At 49.6% G+C, this 23,263-nt stretch overlaps 1 protein-coding gene across 1 annotated transcript; it reads right to left on the reverse strand.

The window, feature by feature from the left end:
* Positions 1-276: 276 nt before the first annotated feature.
* Positions 277-22,081, reverse strand: MAPK4 (mitogen-activated protein kinase 4). Its single transcript, XM_072859688.1, has 5 exons — positions 21,536-22,081; positions 11,478-11,622; positions 5,473-5,634; positions 3,126-3,327; positions 277-1,277 (listed from the first exon to the last, which is right to left on the reverse strand). The coding sequence occupies exons 1-5, from the start codon at positions 22,079-22,081 to the stop codon at positions 590-592; spliced, it is 1,743 nt and encodes a 580-aa protein (XP_072715789.1). The 3' UTR covers positions 277-589.
* Between the last annotated feature and the right edge of the window lie 1,182 nt (positions 22,082-23,263).

Genomic DNA, 23,263 nt, shown 5'->3' on the forward strand with positions numbered 1-23,263 from the left:
AACATTCTCAAAGAGTTATTTTCTGTCTGATGGCCAAACTCTACCTCTAGTTCCATTCTCTGCTGACTAATGGCTGACCACGGACACTGCCTGGCATCGCTTCTCTCTGTAGCGTCTGTACTCACACGGGTTTCTCAGAGGAGCTCAAAGTTTGGCGTTTTGTGAACCCATCAAACTAGGAAGGTATCTGACCATAATGAAAATGCTGATTTTGTCCTTGTCATTTCAAGATGCTATAGAAAAAGAAAGGAAAATAAATTGATTTGACTTCTGTTTGTAAACTTATCATGTACTGTCATCTTTCCCTCGTACATTTAAGTTTCAAACAGGTCCCAGAGATTGCAAGGCAAGAGTGTTAAGGCAGTATAAGAAACTCAGTATTTCATTCACACCTCTTGATTCCCTTAAAGGTATTTCTAAGGCATCAAAAGGGGCATGTGGTTTGTGCTTGCCTTTTCAGAAAAAGGCATTCAGTATAGTGTAAAAAACGGATGCTCAATGACAGACGGAAGCCACTCAGCCCCAGGCAATGGCCACACCATCAGAGAGGAATAGGGAGATAGAGCGGGGTTTCCTGGGTGTGGGTTCCTCACCATCGCTCTTTCTGGTACACCTCTGTTTGTACAATCTCACTGGGGTGCTCAGATATGCAGGCCCCGTTGATGTCATTGAGCTTGTTGTCTGGAAGATCCTCAGGTTTTGTGCAAAGTTTCAGTGCCCTGGAGATGAAGACGTCCAAGTCAAACTCAGGGTCTGTTTCACTGTTCACCTCCGTGGGTTCTTTGTGGAGATGGTGAGGAGAGGATGGCAGGCTCCGTTCCTGAATCTCCGGAAGAGGACTGGGGCACTCGAGACCCACCTGCGTGCTCTTCACCCACTGAGCAATCTCCAGAAAGAGGTTGGATGGTTCTTCTTCCAGCGATAGCTCAGCTGCGGGTGCTATGGTTGCTCTTTTCCAGTGGGATAAATCTAAAATTAGCTTGGGCTCTGAGTAATGATGGGGCTTATTGTCTCTCCACAGCAATTTGTCCAAGTAGGAAGGTGACCCCACTTTGTAATCACAAGATTTCCCACAATCGGCATCAAATACTCGGTCCATGGATGAGTGGGATAGCTCCAAGAACCTCTCCGAGCTGCTTTGTGAGTATTTCCGTGGATCAACTTGTGCTTCTTCAGCGATGGATTCAGACCCTGCCCGGGGGTCCCGCTGAACCTCATCCATGTCGTGGTATTTATCGTGTCTCCATTCCAAATCAGAGGAGAGGCTTACGTGATACCTGCGAAAGACACGCTGCTATTAGACACCCAGATGATGGCTTCATTAGAAACAGCAGTGCTCAAACAGATATGCACGCTGCTGCTGCTATTTTTACCTTTTTCTTGCTAATATGCTGCTTACCTACAGCTCTTTAAGTTCTTATTAATATTAGAGACCTTTTTCTTAAAAAAGGCAGGGGGGCTGAGTATTTTATGAGGAGTCTAAGGCTTGCCCAGGCTGCACGGACAGGACCAGTAGTGGGAATAAAAGCTGAACAACCAAACCAACTGGCCCTTTCATTTAGCCAATCATCACCTTCTCTCCACTTGGGATTAAAACATTATTAACAATATTAATCATCAAACTGTCCCTCAGCCCATAGACGAGCATCCACAGTGTGAGTGCTCCTTGTTTGTGGCCATAAAAGTAAAAAAGATGAGCTTAAATCCCCACTGAGATTGGACATCACCAGTTTACTCTGACGTCGTGGACCAAGAGCATCCCTGAAGGGTCACCTTGCTAAGGGATGACTTCTCAAGCCAGTCAAACTCCCTTGATTGCAACTACCTGACAACACCCATTCTTAGACATGGTTTTCAAGTGACATCTAATTTACTGGCTCCTAACTGAGCTGCCTTTAAAAGATGTGTTATCCCAGGTATCGGGGCTCTATGTCCCGGCAATGAAATGCTCTTCAGGTATCCCACAACACACAGGCAAAATAATTTCCTGTCTCTAAAACACTCAGCTTGTGTTGCAAAATTTACAGCCCTATAGCAGATGTCCCCAGCTGGGTGGCAGGACCAACAGTCTAGGTCCCAGCTTCTTGTGTCACACCAAGAAAGCCAAGAGATGAAAAGGTGACAAGGTGACCTCCAGCAACTGATTAGCTGCTTTGGGGACTGTAACTGGCAGGGATGCCGGAGCTGTGAGGGTACACTGATGATAGATATCCTGAGAAAACCTTCCACCTTTCCTCTTTACCTAATTTACCTGGTTGTCTCCCCCAGCCTCCACCCTGGTACTTGTTCACCCAGGCAAAGAGATTAATAATAGTGAAGGCAAAGGATTTCTTTAGATTATTTTTTCAGTGCCGGTGAAATATAGTGGATTAAGAAGGCAAGGAGATTTAATTGCTATGCACAGAGGAGCAATGCTGTAGACATCCTCAGCCAGCTCGTCCCACTCGGCTGGAAGGAGCTCTATAGGAAAGTGAACCTAGTTAATTCTTAGCTGCTTATTTTGTCCTACCTGCTCCGGTAACTGGGACTGGCCTAGTAACTGGGGTAATCATCTAGAACACGAGAGACCTCAGCTCAAGGTTTTGATCTGTTCTAAACTTCCTGTATGACTTTCAGCAAACCATTTAAAAGTTAACACAATTAAGGATTTTTTAAAAGACCCCAGATCTGTGGCCTCTGGGGCTTACGCACCTTGAAAAGTGATAAATATAGAGCTCCAAATCAGGCCTGGTCCCCAAAAGGTACAAGAATTATATTATTTTATAACTTGTATTATAGGGACAGAGGAAAGAACCGCAGCATCACCTAAACAGATGTAACTCAAATGAAGACAGTATAGGCTGTGAATAAAACCAAGAGCAGAAAGATACTCGGTAACTGGAACATGCAGACTCAACATCTGCTCCCTGTAGAAATCAATTACGAACCTCTCGTTGGCTTCAGCAAGGTGCCAGCTTGGGCTAGAATTACAATACGGCATAAAGAAGGAAAAGTAGGTGTCTTCCATGGGTCTGGAACATGTGTGACTGAACCCAATCAAGAGCAGGTCAGAGACTCACCAGTCAAGTTCTGCCTAAAGAATTTAAGCCAGTATCTGGTCTCTGGCCCAGCCTTGGGTACCATACCTGTCCCAGTTAGACATCTGGCTCTGGTTGGCTTCCATCAGTAAAATATCATCAATTTCATCCTCAATCCGGAATGGATGCTGAGACACTGGTTCATCCTCGGGGCAGGAATACGGACTCATGTAAGGATGCTGCAGACCCATCTCAGCCGTTAATCGATCCATAGGGTTAAATGTCAGTATCTTCTCCAGAAAATCAATAGCTGTGAAGCAGAGAGAAACAAGCTCATTAATTCCTCAAAAGCAATACCAGCTTCCTTTCCAGGATGAGCCTTGTGAATCCCCCATAACAAATCCCCTCGAAGTAAGGAAGGAATTCAAAGGTCACATCCCGCGTGCATCTAAAACGGACACTTCTATCCTTGCTGCATCCATCCTACTCCCCACGGGAGCTGTGCGCTTGCAGTGGAGCAATCTTGCAGCCCGCAGGTGTCAGTTCATCTAGCAAGGCAGAAGAAATGACTGCGAGAGCATCACACCTCCATAGGACAGCATATACATGTTACACCCGGTGCTGCAATCCCAGCCCAGAAGGCTAAGCTCGTACCCCCAAAAGACCTTTGGATGGTGTCAGGATTTGATTCCACGCTCTCAGATCCATTCGACAAGCACTTGCGTTTCAGACAACTGATTGCACATCTTTATGTGCAACTGAAGCGGGATTAGATTTAAAGTCCAATTTTTAAAAGCCCTTGGTGTGAACAACACTATGAAATTATTTTGTCCATTAATATTTAAAGAATCCTGAGTGCCTAAAATTATTTTAGAAAGACCGTGGAGCACGAACTCTTTCTACGACACTGAAGGAGGAAATTAAGTGCAATTAAAGTGACTGGAATTAACTCTAAATGTATAGGGTTTATTGTGATTTCTTTGATGATTCCTTTTACTGAGGTTATGTGAAAAGATCTAATCCTGTCATTACGTTGCTTATTCAGTTGATTCTTGGCGCATGGAAGAGTCCCTTAGACTTCAGATAATACAAATGGGAATACACCTTTCTTCAGTTGCATCTTTTGCATTGTACCTTCAGAAATATCCCCATTAAAGACTTAATTGTGTGAATGGGACCGTTTCTTTAGGGGCAAAATCTCTCAGCAGAAAGGAAGGGCCATACCTATTGCCTCAGTGCTTAAACATTAACCAATATCCGATTGTCTCCATGGGATTATTTCATTGCTTGGACTAATTAAGTAGGAAGGAATCAATAGCTTCATAAGGTCACTGACTGTGGGCAAGAAGCATGGTGGAATGATATATTACGAGTTATATATTACGATATATTATGGGTCAGAGAGGCAGGAAAATGTCGATGAATTATGTAAGGGGCGCAGGTGACCTTTCTTCCCGCAGTAATGACAGGGAATAAATCCATTCCTGCTTGCCGGAGGCTGACGCAGTCCCTGGGTAACCCAGGCCGATGGGTATTGCATTGCCAAGCCCATATAGCGGACGTCTTATAATGAAGAGTTACGCCAGCGAACGTATGCCAGGCTTGGTCTTGACGTCTTCCCAAAAGCAGGTGGTCAGGTCCACCAGCCTGGTTTAAGCCTTGGAAGGAGCTCAGAAGAACTGACGTGTCCTGGTCCACACTGCTCAACTCTGGCTGCCACCCTGCAAGCTCTCGCTGCCCACAAAGCTGCTCCAGGCAAAAGTTCAGGTCGAAAAGCCTGTGGTTTGCAGCCCCCTCGCAACAACACGCTGCTGATTTTTTTTAAGCTTTACCCAAAGGAGGGGAGTGGCTGAAGCGGTATTTGAGCATTGCAGGCTGCGGCAGCCTGACGCGAGTGATGTCCAAGCCTTGGAGCACTTGGCAACGTTTCTGCCTGTAGCAACCATCTCACGGAGTTCAGATATTCATGAAGTAAAAGCATTTATTTTCTTGTACTATACAACTGCGTTCACGCAAAAAGCACAGCAAGAAAATGAACAGGGCTTGAAAATAACCTCTGGGCTGAACTCTCACTTACAGCTCAAGAAGAGGCACAGGAAGGCAAGGATGCACCTTGAAAGTGTCTTGGAATAGTCTTGGAAGACTATTTCACCCTTATTTCTGTATGAGCTACCTGTGAGAAAGCTACGACAACATGAGTGCTGTCCTGCAGCCTATGCCTTCCCCAGGGGGATGGTGAGCAGGACCTGGGGGGAGCGTGGTGGGGACGCGTGAGCTCCAGGTGGGAGCAAGCACTGCAGACCCTCAGATATCTGAACTCTCATTCACCAGCATTCATGCACTTGGCCTTATAGGACGATTCCTGTGATCCCCTGGGGAAATAGGTCTGAAAACACGGCAGCTGGGGGAAGTCCCAGGAGAAGGACGTTGCTGAAGCCAGCGGGCACTATGGTACCTTCACTGTCCACTTCGGGGAGCAGCTTGCGCAGCGGCTTCCTCACTTCCCAGGTGCTGTTGATGAACATGGGCATCACTTTGAGCAGCTCCTCTTTGTCTTCCTCATGGATAACGGGGATCGTCTCCAGAATAAGCTGCATCTGTTCCAGCTCGTGACCCCCTAAAAGGTAGAAAACAGGCAGTGAGTTGAGACCCAGAAGTTAAATCGGGGAGGGTGGGGGGTATTATCAGCCACCATCCTACATGGCCACCCCTCTGAAATGAGCCACGTCACCGCAGCGCCACATCTCCCACCAGCCCCTCCACGTTAGCCACCACTCTTTGCTTCAAGGAAAACGTGGCGTGATTCCCAGCCGGGTCACCTCTTTTTAAGGGTGATAGAGTTAACCTAGGCAATTTGCTCTCCTGGTGTAATCACCCTGACGCTGTCTGTGCAGCTTTTCGACTAACCTAGCCATCTATTTAAAATGGCTATGAAGCAGAAACCGTACCCAATTAAAATTATGGGGCGTGGGAGCTATTATCCATCGGTGGGGTCCACCCTACATGATGGAAGGAGGAGACAGATATTGGCTCCAATGGCCTCAAAACTGATGACCCTCTTTAAGCAATGCTATGGCTGGGCTCGTTCATAACCCCTAATGAAGCACCCTGGCTCACAAGGCTGCAGCCAGGCAGGGCAGTGCCCGATTGCCGTCACCACGTGTCCCTGCCATGTGCTGTGCTACGCCGAGAAGCAAAGCCCCTCTGGGCAGCAGCAACAAAAAATACTGTCACAACCCCAATGACAACAAGAAGATCGTGAACCCAGCTCCAGAAGTCCCAAAGCTTCATCTTTAAATGAATGCAAGTGCCTGACCTCTGTGCTCTCCCGATGGGAAAGGGGTTGTCTGACCAGGTCCCACCTGGCTGCTGGGCACCAAGTCAAGGCTCTGACGGTAACCATCCCCACAACTGCTATAAGCAATAATATATTTTAAAATACTTTTCCTTCAGGACATATTTATCCATGCATCCCTAAGCCCCTGCTCAGGACTGGCTACCAGTCAGCGAGAGGAGAGAAGTGGCAGCGCCAGCGGAGCGGAGCCAATCGCCTCACTAATGAGCGTTAATCCCATTCTTTAGCGCACTATTGGATGCGACCAAGAGCTCCACAGCTGATTTCCAGCTTCCTACGTGTACAGCCTGGCAGAAATACAGAAACACACTATTGATTTTCTGTCTGCCAGAGACGCCAGTTACAAATATTCTGTCATTAGAGGCAGGACTATCCATTAAGACAGCGAGCTGGCTGGGGTGGACAAACCAATGGGGATTTTTGGGCTACCAAGCCCCTTGCTGTCCCACTGATGGATTTTAGGCTGCTTCACTGGCAAGCAGCGCCCAACTGATCCACAGCAAGAGGAGAGAACCTCATTTATGGCACAGCACTTCTGATCAGTCTGCAGGGAGGGTGGAGAGGCCAGCTCGTCGGGGATGGTGGAGACCATTGCTGGCTTCACACCCTCAAGCAACCCTGTCCCTTTGGAGGTCCCTGGCACCTCGCAGGGGCCCTTCCCAGCCTGGAGCTCCCTGTGGGTCTGCAGGAGGTTTCCAGACTCACATCCATGGAACTGACCCCAAACACATCCCCCTGGGCAAGGGTAAGTCCAAACATGGAGGTTGGGAAAGGGTTTCCATCCATCATGGCCTCATCACTCCAACAAGGTTTGGTTCAATGCAGTCGTGGCCACTTTCATCCCAAATGGCAGAGCTCTGAGCCAGGACACGGCAATGAACTTAGACAACCCCAAACCAACACTGACATTAGCATGGCTGGTCACCATCACACCACATGTTCGCTCAGAACAAAGCCTCAGAAGACGACAGAGCAATAGAAAAAGCAAAAAAGACAGAGGGACACCCTCCTAATACCAATCCTGGGCAAATGAATTCACTTTCCTATAGAAAAACTAATTTTAGGTTATTTAGAGGTTCGCAGCATGGCTCCAGGAGAAACTAAAGATGACCATCAGGAAACAAACACCTTGTTAGTCAGGCTAATTCTCAAACTGTGATCAAAATTACAGGGTATTAAAAGTCACAAAGGTGTTGTGGCTGTTCTCCTCTCAGTGCAGCTCCAGCCACTGCTCACTGAAGGTACCTGGCAGCTGAAAGGCACCGTGTTTAGTCACATAAAGAAGCTGCTAATGCAATGCTGGAAGTGTTGAATTATGGCTCTCGGGAACCCAATTCTCCACCATTATCCTCTATTTATGTAATTCCTAGGGACCTTCTGGAGGCTTTAATTCCTGAAAAGAAAAACACGAACTACAGACAGAATAAACACAATGTGCTGTTGTTACCCGAGGAGAGAATGAGGAGCTCTGCATCGTGTCTTGGAAAAGGGACCCCCTTCCCTGAGCTTGCAACCAAGTACCAGGTGAGCACCCAAGCCCTGCTAGTGACTCTTCTGGGAGCAAGTACCGATCCCATGGGAAAAGCCACCGTGCCACCTCCCCGCGCTCGGTCACAGGCACGGCCCCACTCGTGAACCCCACGGAGATCTGCGAGGACAAGCAGCTTTTCTTTTTCTCCTATTTTCTCTTGCTTCCCCTGGCGATGTTTTCGGATACGCTTTGGCAGCAGAGGGTGGAGAATTCACTGGAGGAAGCTGTAGCTGCTCAGTTATGGATGCTCTTCCCTGTTTTCCATGCTGCTCCTGGTGGGGAGCTCTCCAAAGGTCTGCGAAACAGATTTTAGCTGTTGGAGACGGGCTATGCTCCTGCGAGCTTTGGTTTAGCCAAATTTCTTGTGCCCTCCCGGGGCTCTGCCAAACCAGAAGCTGCTCCTGCCACCGCATCACCCAGAGAAGGGGCTGTGGGGAAGGCAAGGGGGCTGGGGGTCCCTCTCTGCTGGGTGTTCATTAACTTGTGTAGGAGATTGAAAGCAGCGAGTGACATCCATTCCTAATAACCGATCACCTTAATTTAACTGCGTTGCTTAAGCACCCCAGATAGACTACAGAGTTAATTATATTGACTTATGCTAAGCACTCAATTTAAATTGTGCCGCTTGACGCATACTCAAAAAACAATTTATCCAGTGTAAGGCAATTACCGGAGGTTTGCAACTTTCTGGGAATAACATCGCTGTTATTTCCCACAGGGTGTTTGCTGCTGACCCAGGACTCTCCAAAAGTCTCGTCCTGCAGCGACGGGGGCTGCGGGTGGCTGGGGACGAACTCCTCCCAAGCAAAGAGGAGAAAAGCAAAAGCAAAGATGAACCCATGCTGTCATGCAAGTGTTTGCCGGTTTTAGCTATTCTGAGTGGGTGGGTTTTATTCTCCTCCTCTTTGGACACCAGCAGATGAAAGATGGTACGTGGCATGGGACTCCATGGGCACCCTGCCCCAGTACTGGACTCCCACCCTGCCTCTTCTGTACTTACTTGTTCAGGAGGAGGCCAGGAAAATGGGGCACGGGGCCAGGACCTTCCCGTAACAACTCCACAGACTATTTTGAAAGCAACCCAAAAGGAATATGTATTTTGAGCTTTGGTTTTGATCCCCACCCATTAACTAAGTACTCTGCCATCACCTGGGGGCTTATTAAGCAGAGATGCAGGGATGCTCACAGCACTTGTCTGGCTGAGCCCAGTCTGTGATCTGCCAGATCCCATCTCCTGATCCCTAACCTGCTGTGGACTCTCAGGAACCAACCTGCAAAGTAAGTTCCCATATGGCTGCTCTGGGGCATCTCGCCCAGGCAGCCGGGACAGAATTGATCTGACTTGTAGCCACATGCAACACCAGCATGGACATTTCAGCTTGTTCTCCAGCTGCTCTTTATGAGCAGTAGTGGAAAAATAAATATTTCTAAGGCACAATCTCAGCTGAAGGCAGACAGCTAACAGAGGCCAGACGAATCACATCCTGGAGCTGCCTTTGCCTCTGCCTTGACCATGAAGGGAGCTTTAGGGACCAGCTCGGACACCTAGGTGGCAGATGGCTGGTGTCAGCCGATGTAGCTTCTACCCCTGGGGTCCACAAACAGCACAAGAACCAAGCTGGAGCTGAGAGAGGGGTCAAGAACAGTTTGGAAAACCAGGATAAAGATGAGTGCTTGGGTGCTCTGATGGGATGACCAGAGAAGGACCTAGACAAGCCAATCTTGTTTTGCTGTTTGACATGAGGAGCAAGTACAGGAAAAGAGAGACTGACTTAAGAGTCCAAAAGGCTTTCCCTGGGGCTCCGGCTACACCCAGTTTAATACGAGGCGGTGCGTTGCTCTGGTCTGGTGCAACTCCTGCAGCAGCAGGACCCTGCCATCTGTGCTGGGGTTTGCTTCTGCTGCTCTGGTTTACCTGGAGCTAGTTTGGGTCCGGTGCCCTGGACTGGCCTTAGCTCTGCCCTGGAAAGGCATCGTCCAGTTTGCTTCCACCCAAAAAGCTCAGAGACTCTTCCACGGTGCAAAGCACAGCTCGGCAAGGGGAAGCGGCTGACAGAGCTGCCTCGAGAGCTCACCCACATGCAGCATCTCCCAGTGAGACCAGAAAATGCCCTGCACCTGCAGGGACAAGTGGCACGTGGAGATGTCCCCGCTCCTGGAATATATCCCGAGGAGGTGGCAGGAGCAGCCTGGTCTGAGGCATAATTTTCAGAGCTGAAGTCCCTGGATTCAAAAATTTTGGCGAGGGAAGACCGAGGGAAAGAGGAAGGAAGGAGAGGGAGGCAATTTTAATCATCTCTTCAAAATGATACCGACTGCTTAATTTTCAGCTTTCACAAAAGGAATATGGAAGCTGCAAGCGGGAGCGGGGAGGGAGCGGCAGAGCAGCTGCAATCAAACACTGGCTGCGGAGCTCTGCGGTGCACTGAAATATTTGTGAAGAAAATGTCCTTTTCCATTATTAATGGGTCTAATTATTTATTTACACAACTCCGCGAACAGCTGCTCACGAAATGCGTTAAACCTTGTCATTCAAAACACTAATGGGTGACGGAGAGACAACCAAGGAGGAGCATTGCTGCAGACCTTGGGTAGGCAGGCAGCTTGTTCAACAGGCAGAGAGCAGCTGCTTAATTCCTGAATGAACGGCTCCGCATCCCAGCTTGGGAAGCACAGCTTTGCTCCTGACAGTAGGATTTTTGGAATTGTGTTAAATAAAGATTTGCTTCTCAAGAACATCAGAGTCGAGCTTCAAATGCTGCACTGATAATTATGTGCTCCTTGCTGGTGCTTTTTTTGTCTTCTTTTCCTTGCACTGCACCTTTACAGCTCCAATACCCGCTTATAGGAAAATCCTGAAAATAGCTGAAAATGGGTAGTGGCATTCAAATGTCTTCCCTCAAAGAAAATAAATACCTTGAAGACACCAATCACAATTCAAATCCACAGCACAGAGTACAAACCTCTTGGGACAGGGCCACATTATCTCCTGTCCTTATACTCCACCCTATGACATTTTTTTAGCATCCTCCCTCCCAACAAAAAGCTCTTATTTTCTGTTGGAAACCCAGAAACAGAAAAAGGTTTTATTGTTTCATCAGAATTGTTCTTTGTTTGGGGTTTTGCTTTTGGCAGCAGACCGTCCCTGCCCGGCAAGGCTCGGCACAGAGGCACTGTCGACTCCGGCCAGCCTTGGGCACCCCATCGGCTGGTGGCATCCCACTGGGTGCCATCACACCCGTACCACCACGTGTCCTTCCCAGGTAAGCACGAGAAGGCTGAGTGAAAATCAAGATGGTAACTCTTCTCCACCCACAAGGGCCTGCCTGTTTCAGGGACGTTCGCACCAACCAAGGGACCCTCTAATAACAGAGGTTGTGCAAGTGACGTTTGTTCTCGAGACAGCTCTCGTGTCTAATAACCAACCGTAGGATCCCTGTAGCGATGCTACAAGCGTTGCCTTGGCTGGCAAGAAGAGGGGACTTCCCTCTACCACACTAAAAAGCCTTTGAATTGGGTAGCAAGGAAGGAGGGAAGGAGAAAAAAAATTCATCAACGAGAGCCAGAAACCTACCAGCAAAGAGCATCCTTCCTGTCAGCATCTCGGCCAGGATGCAGCCAGCTGCCCACATATCGATGGCTTTGGTGTAGTTGTTTGGCGAGAGGAGGAGGCGGGGGGAGCGATACCATTTTGTTACTAAGCCTTCAGAAAGGTAACCCTGAAAAAGCAGAGACAGAGACGTCAGCAACGTTGCAAGAGAGCTCCTCCGCTCCTCCCCGGTCAGCCCTCACTGCCCGCCATGGCCCCACCATCGGATCCTGCAGAGAAACCTGCCCACCACGCTTGTGCTGCATCTATGGCAGGCTGCGGCTGTATATCTTGCATGGAGCAAAGAGGTGAGACATACACCGCTGGTAACAGAGATGCTTCCGTGCTCCAGGAGGCAAAGAACTTGCTGCTCCCCAAAAACTCATTTGCTGTTTGTCACCGTGGTATTGAAGCATCTTCGGCAAAGGACAGATGGCTTTAATAACACAGATTTGCAGATCATACCTGCAAAAGTTATTTCAGGTCACTATTAGAAGATTTAGATGTATTATATAAATCCCAATTTGACCATCTGAGACATGTTGGAAGTTAAGCACATTATTTAAGTACTTTGCTGGGTCCCAGCTATAACCCACCGGTGCGTGAAGGAAGCCTTTCCCAGCTCAGTACCTGTAAGCACAGTGCTTGGATTTTCAAAAGTTACCAGTTTGCAATCTTTTGCCAATTCCATCTCTAGTTAAACCTATATCTATAGTCCCTCCATAGCTACCTAAACTGCTGGTAACAGCAAGCTACGTGGCGCTGAATTCCCATAGATCCAACTCCCAGCACCGATGCTGAAACTGAATTTTTGAAGGGCAGGAGCTCCCTGGGGAACCCACGCAAGAGCAGCTGCCTGTGGGTCAGCCCTGGCTGGGCACAAACCCACCGTGAGCACTGGGAGACACACGAGACCAGAGCAGAGATGGCATGGGGAGCACGCAGGGCTCCCAAGCGGGCAGTGCCCAGAGGATGCGCTCAGCAGGATCCGGCCTCTCACAGAAGCCAGGTGAGTTCGTCCCGCCTGCATCCTCAGGATGCTGCTGCAGTGTACCCCGTTTCGGTTTGGGGCATGCGCTGGGACCTGTGGATGAGCCCATACAGCGTCTCACAGGGGTGAGACGTGGGATCTCGTAATAAAGAGGAGAACAAGGGGACAGGCAGAAAAACAGATTTATGGAGGAAAATCACTACGGCATGGAAGGAAAGTCTCCTGGACCAGGAGATGTCTTAAAGCATCACTGAACGGGTAACACAGCCCCACAAGGACTCCTAGCCAAGACTCTTGAAAATAAGACGCCATGGGGTAAGTGAGAAAGCCCTCTTGGGGATTAGCTAGCTGATGAAGAGCTAGGAAACCCTGCCCTTTCTGCACTGAACCTGAGTCCTGCCTAATAAATCGCCTCCCTCCTTTGCCACCCAGCCGCTGGGGCCCCAGCATCGCCTCTGGCAGCCGGGTGGCATGGGGCAGGTCCTTGTCCTCCGTCCTACTTTGGTTACAGTGAGGATGGTCAGTTGGGATGCTTGACCTGGTTTTAAAGGAGATGCCCTCAGCAGCACTCCATGGGACAAAGACCGAGTGCCATCGTCTCTTTGGACCACAGCCCTCCCGCTCCTGAACTCACCCGGGAGATTTAACACAAGTGCCAAGCGCTCAGCAGCTCCCGCTGAAATCAAGGGGATGCGTTCAATCCTGCAAATAACGCTGGCATCGTAAGGGATGTCCCAACACCCCCGGCTTCGCCCGTCGGCCAAGCTCCGGATGTGCAAGTGCCACGCCAGGGTTGGACATGAACGGTTATTTCATCAGGATAATGTTAGAATATTCCTAAGTGGTATTTTCTATATTAAATATAACGCATTAACAGAACGAGGTAGATTGAAACACAGTAGAAGAGACAAAATAAAACAAAATTATAAAGTTGAATTGCATTTAAATGCCATGAAGCATTCGAGAGTATCAAAACGCAATGACAGCATGAATACAGTTCACGTAAAAACTCAGTTAAAAATTCCATCCTAACTGATATAGTTGCATCAACTGTTTTCAGTTGCAATATAACTGTGGATGCAGTTATGCTATATAACATCTCCTAGGATGTTATAGGATACATCTCTCAGCCTAAATGCGAGAGCAGTGCACCATCACAAACACTATGAGGTTTATCACAAACACTACGAGGTTTATGCAGGATTTTGTTCCAATTTCCAAATGTGAAGTCATCAAGCTTTTAATCATAAAGGGTTTGCTTTTAAAAGAACATTTTAATTTTGGTCTTCTTAAGATAAGTTGTAATGGAGACCGATTAGCTGAGAAGTTTCATTTAATGCTATTATATTTTTGCTAATGCTGCTGAATCAGAACCGGCACAAAAGCCCCCAGGCGTTATCCGATCACACCGCTGCTTTTCAGCTACTGCAATTATTCCCAACAATGGAGACATCGGTATTTATTGGAAAAATCCTAAGAAAATAAACTTTGTGGATAGTGAGCCAGGGCAATGCCTGGCCAGAGCAATTTCCTCCCTTTCCCAGCAAAGGGCTGCCACTCTCCTTACAGATTTAACATTCTCTGACAGCAAGATGGATTTGAGTTCTCGGGGGCGCGCGCACCATGCAAAATGTATGAGCGATAGATACTGCGAGTATCTATATGTTGCAACAAGCCAAACCTCTTTTTCCCCAGGCATCTCTCATGTATCAGAGAAAATTCCCTGCAAAACCTCACCAAATATTCTGGACGCATCTTCAACCCCTCCCCTGCCGTGTGATGTTACTGGTGGTAATTAATTAGCAGCGCTTCTCATTGTGCTTCCCTCTTCTGTCACCCATCACCGTGTCTTTGACTGTTGTCTCCCTGCTTTCATCTGCTGAATAACCCAGACCATTGGGTCACCCACCACCAAGCCCAGGAAGGACCGGTGGACAGGAGCAACCTACAGCTTCTCTCCATCCCACTGACTCATGGACCATACAGCTGGACACCCCCTTGCTTCCCATGGCATTCCACTGCTGGGCTCTGGGTTATCCCTCCTCTTTCTCAGGGGGAAAATACTGGGAAGGGCTGATGGGAGGTTTGAAAATCAAGACTTTTCCGACCTGGCCCCAGGTTCTCCGGCAGGAGCGGCTGGGGGTGCTCCCTGGCTAGGCAGCACAGCACCCCAGTCCTGAGCGGCTTATACAGCCCCAACGCCTACGTCTGCTCTTTCTCCGCAGTGGCTAAAAACATGGGCTAGATCTTTAATTTACAAAATACGTAAGACAAGTTCCTGTCCTACCACCTGGAGGAAGTAACTACAGTCCTGTGGACTATCGAGTCCTATGGAGAAATATCACCACAGCTCTGGGAGCTGGGATCATGCAGCTGCCGGCACAGCCACGGGATGCTTGGGTAAGGATCCACCTAAACCTGGGTTAGGTACGGGCTCGGCTCTTACCCGTGGTGCCGAGACTTACACGAGGGCAGCAGCCGTGCCAGGATGGAGAGCCCGAGCACTTCCAGCCATCACCTATGCAAGGCATGGGCTTCAGCACAAGAATTTCACCATTTATGTAGATTCAACCAGACAGAAAGACCAAGAGCAGAAGCATATTAATTAGTTCTAATTAAGATGGAACATACACCTTCATGACAATATTCTGTGGATTCAGAACAGCCCTTTCTGAACTGAAGAACCATTGGAATCTCTTTAAAAACCAATGTAACGGAGTTAATTTAAAAACAGAAATAGTTTAAAGTCCAAGGCTTGCTCTCAAGCCCTCCCATGCTATTTTTTTTTTGCAATTTTCAAGTATCTTTTTCCTGCTTCTCCTCTGCTCCTGCAGCTTGTCCAGGAACAGCTCAGGCAATCTATAAAGGTGATGAATTCACTACAGGTAGGATAAGCCTCAAGTCGTATCAAACAGCACAGTAAGGAAACTGAAAAGCAAAGAAAAAGTAATGCCGTTTCTAATCTTTCCACAACACGGATTTTGTGCGTTGCTTGTAACACCAGGAGGAGAAACAATTTCGGGCGGGTGCTGCTGCATCCCGGTGTCACACGGGTCACGGCACACTGGACCGCCTGCATCCCCAGCGCGCCGAGGGAAGCTGGCACGGCATGGCAGCACGTGGGGAGCACAGCAAGACCTGCCGTGCTCCGAAACAACCGTCGCCCAAGCCCGGAGCTCCTCCTTGGAGCTGGAGGGACCAAGGGCAAGTCTCCTCAAGGCGGATGCCGAAATTCAGGATCCCACCTACTGCAAACCAAGCAGCCCCTAACACTGCAGCCCAAAGCTTCTCCCAAGAGTACTTCACACCAAAATCCATCTTCCTGCACTCAGAAAGCCGCAGAGGTGCAGACCAGGCACCCACGAACTGGAAATCCAGCCGGATCCAGCCACAGCCTGTGTATCCACGCCTCCATCCACAGCCAGAAACAGGATTCCTGCTGCTGCACCTGCAGGAGCCGGGTCGGCTCCTGGTGCAGATCTGCAGTGCCAAGGGAGGGACTCAAAATAGCAACAACCCCACGCTTTCGGAATAATCCTGGTGCAGCAGCAGGCTGGTGCCTCTTCACAGCACGTTTTTTTAAGCTTATTTTTTAAAAGGCAGGTAGGGCAGTTCTAGCAGAGGCTGAGAAAGACGCTGGGTTTGCAGGAACGTTGCTCCATAATAAAATCATAAAAGTGCCGTTATGCATAGCTCCAGCAACGTGATGTGTGTCCTCACCGTTTTGGGATGACAGAGTGCATATACTTCAGGACCGCAGACTATTATGTGCTTCATCAGAGGACAGAGAAGGAGAATAACCGAGTGGGGGTCGCAGCAGGAAGGCTCGGCGCTGGCTGCATGGGGCCACGGGCAGCTGCCCGAGGGTTGAACGCAGAGGGTGGTTCCCTCCAGGGCGAGTACGGAGCAACATCCCACGTCCTCATCTCCTTTGAAGACCTCCTCATGATGACCCACCTGGGAATTTTATTATTTTACTGGATGAACTGGAAGCTATTATGTTTGCACTGATCAGCAAGTACAAAATGAAGGGAGGACTTCAAAGGTTTGAAGATGTTCTGGAAACTATTTACCATGAGATCTCCCCCTAAAAGGGCTGCTGCACCCTCCTTAGCGTGGAATTTCTGCCAATTAATTCTGTAATTAATGTTGCCAACAGGCAAAGGGAGAGAGGGCCCCCTGGCAGCCCCACGCAGGTGCCCCCAAGTGCTTTGGGGCACCGGGCAGAGCCTCCAGAAGAGGTAATCTGACTATCTTGTACAACATGGGCAGGCTAAGGAGCGTCCCACTTCGCTGTCTCGTCACCCGAGTAAAGAGGTTCAGCAAGTCTCCGTATCCCCATATAGCAGGCATTTCTGTTGTCTTCTCCAGACAGGACCACCGGCTCCTCTCTGACCAGCGTTGGGTGACACACCACCTGGGATGCATGGCCAGGGCTGAGTCTACCCTCCAAAACATTTATTATTTTTAAGTCTAGACATTCATCGGTATTTATCCCAATTTTTAAAGCTTGACTTTGCTATCTCCCTGCTCTCCCATCCCTCCTGCCCACCATGAGCTGAGGGTGCTCAAAGGAGGACAGCATCTCACTTTTACACCCCTTTCCCCACCAGACTTGGGGCAGATCACATCTGGACTCTCTTTTCCAGCCAAAGTTATTTATTATGGCATAAGAGTGGGGATGGATGGATGGATAGATGGGCAGCTACACACACCCAGGCAGCCTCTGAAGAAATGCAGGCAGGGGCTGGACCATGGGGAGAGGGCAGTGAGGCGTGGGGCAGGCAGGACCACGAGGCTGCAGACGCAGCAGGCATTGCGGAGCACTCTGATGGTAAAGGTGAGATGCATTCAATAAGGAGGTGGTTTATGAAAAGGTAAATGCTCAGCTTTGACTGTTTTGCATAGGGGTAAGGACCTCGTGGAGGCTGGAGCTGTCCCTTATCTTCATCTCCAACACCCCTCTGCTCACCGTTCGGGCACCGAGTCGCACAGCAAAGCGTTCAGACCGCAAACAGCGGCGACTGGGGAGAAAGGGATTAATGTGGAGATGTTCTAGAGGGATTAACAGCAAGATTAGTGACTCCCAGGGATAAAAAGTAGTAAGAAGGAAGAGAAAGGAGCCTGGGCAGCTGGATGGTGAGAGCATCAGGGAAGGGACAGGGGGACAGAGAGAGAGGGACGCACAGGATCATCTCCCAAGGGTCCTCCCCTGCTAGACCTGATATTCTGTGCCCTAAAGAGATGTCTGCAAGTACGTGAGCACCCAGGGAGCTTAGAAGCGTGCTTATCTAGACAGGGCTAAAATTTAAGCCATCGGGTCTAAGCAGCCTGTGAAGGTGCAGACCCAGATCTGGATGTGACCTTGGCAGCTTGAAATTCATCTCATTTGCTACTGGGAAGTTTCAAATGAACAGATGCCCCCATGCTGCTCTTACCACATGGAGAAAGGGATTTGAGCAGCAAACACCGGCCAAATGGTGGGAGAAATGCAGGCGAAGCTGCTCTGCTTCAAAGCTGGTGAAGGCCAGCACCTCGCTGTGGTCCAGGGCATCTCCCAGAGTGGGAGAGCTCGCCTTTTCCCACCAAATTATCCTAATTAAATGGTTGCCTGCTGCAAGTCATGTAAACAAGACACATTGCCAAGTAAGAACTATTATTTAGGTGGTATATGTATTTCTAAACTGTGTTTAAAGCTCTGCTCACAATCTACCGCAGTTATTATTTGCCATTTTAACACTCAGCAGGATGGTTTGGGATTTGAGAAACATCGGGTCAGAAGAGCTGTGACCTTTTAGACGGATGACAACGCACAACCTGCAATTTTTCATGTTAGCAGACCCCAGCCATCAGACTAAGCATATTCCAGATACAAAACATCATAAAGGAAAAAAATCCAAGCGCTTAAAGACAACCCTTCCTTACTGCAAAGGCTTGCAAGCAAAGTGTTATTCTAGAGCTGTAGCTCTGCGCTGCCTTCAGAGGATTGGATCTACTGGGTCTTTTCAGCAATTAATTACCCAGGGAGCAGGATTTCATCTGCTTTTGGGCAGCTCTGCATTAGCACCAAAATTCGGGGCGTAAGGATCCCTGTTCTGCTCAATGCTGGTCAGCAGTGGGGTGGAGGCTCAGCAGCTTCAGACTCGGTGATGCTCGGGTCCTCTCCCTCTTGCTGATGCTTTCTGCGAGAGCACAGACCAAGGAGCTTATAAATCTGTATGAGCCCTTGAGGAAAGCAGAGGTTGAAAGAGAAATACGGAAAGGGATTAATCTTCCCAACTCGTCTGAGAAGAGCTGGAAATCAAAGGCGGGACTGACCCAAACCCCATCCCAGCCCTCCTGTCATACCTCTGCCTTTGCAGTCACCCGGCTTCGGCAAACACAGTCCTCCCCATTGCCAGAATTTACAAATAACTGTCATTATCTGTGGTGCTGGATGCTCACCGCAGCGCTGCTATTTTCGGCTCTGCTCTGGAGCAGTATCCAGGTCTCTCTGCACAGTGGAGATCTGCCCTTTCTTTGCACTGATGCTCCGGCTTTCCACCCCTGGGAGGAATCGGAGGATGCTCATGCAATGGCATCTTGCAAAGTTACATCCTACCATGAAGCCGCAGCCCTGGCCATCCTCCTGACAGCTCCTTCCCACTGCACTGGCTGTTATTAAGGCAACAGAGAATTACTTAGAAATAACAATAATTCTGCAGCAGACACAGACAGATGACTCCTACCCTGATCCTGCAGTCTCTGACAAGGTGATGCTCCTTAAATCAGTGACTTTCTGCATTCACATAGCACTGCCTTGTTTGCGGCGGTTCCCTCCCTTGGGAAAAGCTTCTGAAGGCACCTGACTTAAAAAAAGAAATGAAAACAACCCACTCACTCAAAAAGCCAGGAGCCTCTTCCTCAGCTGGGTAATAACTGGTGAGGAAGGGAGCACGGGAGGGGGAGGCAGCAGTGACAAGGACCCCGCGCTCACTCCCCGATGTCCCTTGCAACCTTCTTGCTTTTCCCCAGGCTTTCTTTCTCCCCAAACCCCAGACTTGAAACCAGAATGGATCAGGGCTTAGCTTCAGCATCATGAGATCATCTTCTTGCCATCCTTTTCCCTCTCCCCTTCCCTGCGCAAAGCAATGGTGCCCAAATCAGAGCTGCACTGGCCAGAAACCCACTGGTAAATGCAAAGCACATTTCAACCTCGGCACAGGCACAGCGGTGGGTTCATGTGGGACACTGAACTCTCCCACACAAACATCCAGCTCAAGAAAATAGATTTTATCTTATCTTACAACACCAAATAGTAACTTTAACCAGAAACCAGCAGCAGACTGCATCACATCTACTGGCGCAGACCACACGATACTTTGCTTTCTCCCAGGATCACGTGAATCCACGAGTTGATGAAGCCTCCAGCACGCTCCTCCACTGCTCAAAAGCTCCAGCCTGGACAGCAACCTGCATTAAACACCTGCAACTCCCTTCAAAAATCCACCAGCATCAGGACTGCGTGTTACGGAGAATTCTCACCCGTTTTCCTTGCCTCCCTCCCTCCCACACTGCCTGCCCGCTGTCAGCACAGCCACTGCTCCCTCCTCGAGGTGCTCCACCAGCGAAGCCACCATGAGCTGCTCCCAGCTCTGACTTCCTTTTCACGAGGGGACAGGAGAGCCCGGGGGCAGCCCAGCCACAGTGGCCGTGGGATGCCGGGTCCCCCCCCAGTCCCCGTCCCAAGAGAGAGCAACACGTCCAGGGCTACCCCACTGGGAGGGTTTCGCTGCAAGAGACTGCCACGCCGAATTAAGTGTGTTAGAGGAACAATGCAGCTCTTTTAATAGCTGCATTTTTGCTTGAGTATAGAACTGTTTTCAGTACCTTCAATTATTTTGCAGGGTTTGGCAGTTGCCTGGGAATGCAACCCTTTGCAGAGGAGACCACAGCCCACGGCTCACTAATTGCTTGTTAGAAAGTGCCACTTCTGGGGAGTTTCAGCCCTCCTTGGGCAGACAGAGAGAAGTTGATGACAGCAGCGGGAGAGAAAAACCTGAGTCAGTCCCAAAGACCCCCTAAGGAGGGGATGGATTTACCCTACTCAAGGGCAGGTATTTGTTTTCCTGCATTTTGCTTCATTCCTCCTTCCCTTCCTTCTCCATCCCAGCCAGACTGCTGCGAGAAGGCGTGTATGGACCAACAGATGGGATCGCAGGGGATGCCCAGATTGGGGGTCCCAGGCTGGGGGTTCCAGGGGGCTCTGGGCATCCCCTGCCCCGAGCAGGGCAGCAGCGGGGCACGCCAGGCTGCCCAGGGCTGCACCCAGCCACTCAGAATTATTACTGCACTCTAAAACAGTCTGTAAGTACCAAAGAGCAAAATGTTTTACACGTTATTTGGATCTTGACCTCGGATGAAAGAATATGACCGCGTCTCAAACACCCATCCCTCTTTCCCTATGATGAATTAAGTGTAATTCAGACAGGGTTGGGTTTTTAAAAAGTGGGTTGGTGCAGAAGTGAGGACAAAGACGAGCAGAGTGGCTGCGGACGAGCCAGGTACCCTTTCCATGTGCTTCCGCTGCGGGCACGAATGACAGCTCGTGTTCAATAAAAGCAGCAAAGCAAGGAACAGAAAGTTTAGTCATTTAAGTAAAGCGAGCAAATGCATGCCTCCCCACAGTCCATTGCTGGGATGGAATAAAATATGTAAGTACATATTTGATATATATGATATAAAGCAATGAAAGACACCTGAATTGCACTTGAACCCTTCCTGTGCCCTGCTCGGTGCTTTGTGGTGCTGGAAAGCCCTGGAGTGCGCTTGGCAGAGCTCAACCCGCGGGCTTTGCCTGGGAAATGCATCCTGGCTTGGGGCAGGGAGCACAACCACCACCAGCGACCACCCCAGCAGCGCTTAGAGCTGCCCGAACAGCCTCAAGGACCAGTTTCTCCCGAGAAGATCTACCACGATCCAAGCGCTTCACACTACATGCATTCAACACCTCCCCATGCCGGCCAGCAGCTTGCCAAGAGAGTACCGGCCTCGGCGATTCCGCATCACCTACCTTGTGCGAGTAATGCTGATCCACGATTCTGGCCAGCCCAAAGTCGCCGATCTTCAGCACCAGGTCCTCCGTGCTGATGAAAATATTGGCTGGCTTGAGGTCGCGGTGGAGGACGTTGGCCGAGTGGATGTACTTCAGCCCCCGCAGCAGCTGGTACATGAAGAGCTTGGCGTGCTCCTCGGCGAGCTTCCCCTGCTCCAGCAGCCGCGCCAGGTCCGTCTCCATGTACTCCTGGACGATGTACACCATGTTAAACTTGAAAAAATCCCCACGCAGGTTGGTCCCCTTCGGTCCCAACACCTCATACACCTTCACAATGTTATCATGGTCCAGGCGGCGGATGATTTTGATCTCCCGGAAAGCGTGCTTCATGCTCCGCGCATCGCCGATGGTGATTTTCTTCACCGCCACTTTACGGCAGCTCTTGCTGTCGAGGGCTGAGAGCACCAGCCCGTTGGCCCCGAAGCCCAAGGGGCGAAAATTAATGAAGCGACAGCCCAGGTCGTACCCGTACATGCTGGCGATACAGTCGCACTTCTCTGCCATTGCGGGCTTCGTCCTCTTTTGGCTTTTTCCTCTTCGTCACTAGAAAAGCTGGAAGAGTCGAAGGGCTTCCAGATCCCAAATGTGGTTTGAAATCAAGCACCTCATTATTACTTACAGCTGCTTGGGGGGGTCTTGCTCTGAGCCCATCACTTCAAGATGACACGCAGATGCAGTGAGAATAGATGCAAGCACACACACAAATAAAATGTTTTAAACTGGGTGAGAAATCAAGGGGTAGAAGAGACTTTCCAAGCAGCGTGGATAAAAGCAGCTCAGAGACCTCTAGCAAAACAGGAAAGTTCTTTTTCTTGAGACTAAAAGATCAGTGCTGCTACATTTTTCAGTCACTTTCTTGTTTTCCTTCTCCGATGTCCCCGAGATGATGCTGAAGCGCAGGGCTGGTGGCACAGCTGGACACCCGGCCCTGCGTCCCCGGCGTCTCAGTGCCGGGGCAGCCGGCCGGCCCCGCCGTGGGGCAGAGCCCAGAGCAGCCCCATGGCCCCTGCACTGCCCCAAACCCTTCCTGCCCACAAGTTTTGACAGTGTTTTCCCCACCAGCGAAGCGCATCCAGGCACTGGCCGGGCTCCCCAGCGGTCAGCAAAGCTTCGCCCTTCTCGTCGCTCCCTTTTCGGTATGGGCAGACCCCATCTTCCCCATCAGCAGATAGAAATCTTGACAGCAGCAAATATTTTGCAGACCAAAACTCACTTTCTCTGTTCAGTGCAGCAAGTTTCCACGTTTGCAGTTCCAACACCTTCCCCTTGTACGTCTTTAACTGGCGAAGCCAAGTGCCGTCTGATCTTTACAGCTTGCCGGAGGAGTTCCCTGCGCTGCGCTGCCTGGTTATCCCTCAGCAGGTCTCAGTCCCGCTCCTGGAAGAAAAGAGGAGATGGATTCATTTGATACCAGCGCTGCCTATGCCCTGCCTACGTAATGACTTGCTGAAAGTTAACCATGAGCAAACCTGTGACCTTTCGGAGACTCATTAGTTATCCCCTCCAAAGGCACGCATCATTACCAGCATTTTTCAGATGGTTAATTTTTCCTTTTCAATTTGTAATACACAGAAAGCTGTAACTCTTCCTTTCCCCTTTGTTGTTTTTTTTTTTATTTTAATCTGTCTGAAAATGTTACAGAGCGATTTGCAGACGGCAAAGGTTGAACAGCGCACTATGTCTCTG

This window comes from Ciconia boyciana, chromosome 4 (assembly GCF_034638445.1).
Source record: "Ciconia boyciana chromosome 4, ASM3463844v1, whole genome shotgun sequence".
In the NCBI taxonomy this organism is placed as follows: domain Eukaryota; kingdom Metazoa; phylum Chordata; class Aves; order Ciconiiformes; family Ciconiidae; genus Ciconia; species Ciconia boyciana.

Excerpts from the sequence above, each read along its gene's own strand:
- MAPK4 (XM_072859688.1), bottom strand. The coding sequence starts at position 22,081 with ATGGCAGAGAAGTGCGACTGTATCGCCAGCATGTACGGGTACGACCTG. Across the intron at positions 5,635-11,477 it reads AGGAAGGATGCTCTTTGCTG|GGGGTCACGAGCTGGAACAG; the intron begins GTAGGTTTCTGG and ends TCTACCTTTTAG. Across the intron at positions 3,328-5,472 it reads CCCCGAAGTGGACAGTGAAG|CTATTGATTTTCTGGAGAAG; the intron begins GTACCATAGTGC and ends TCTGCTTCACAG.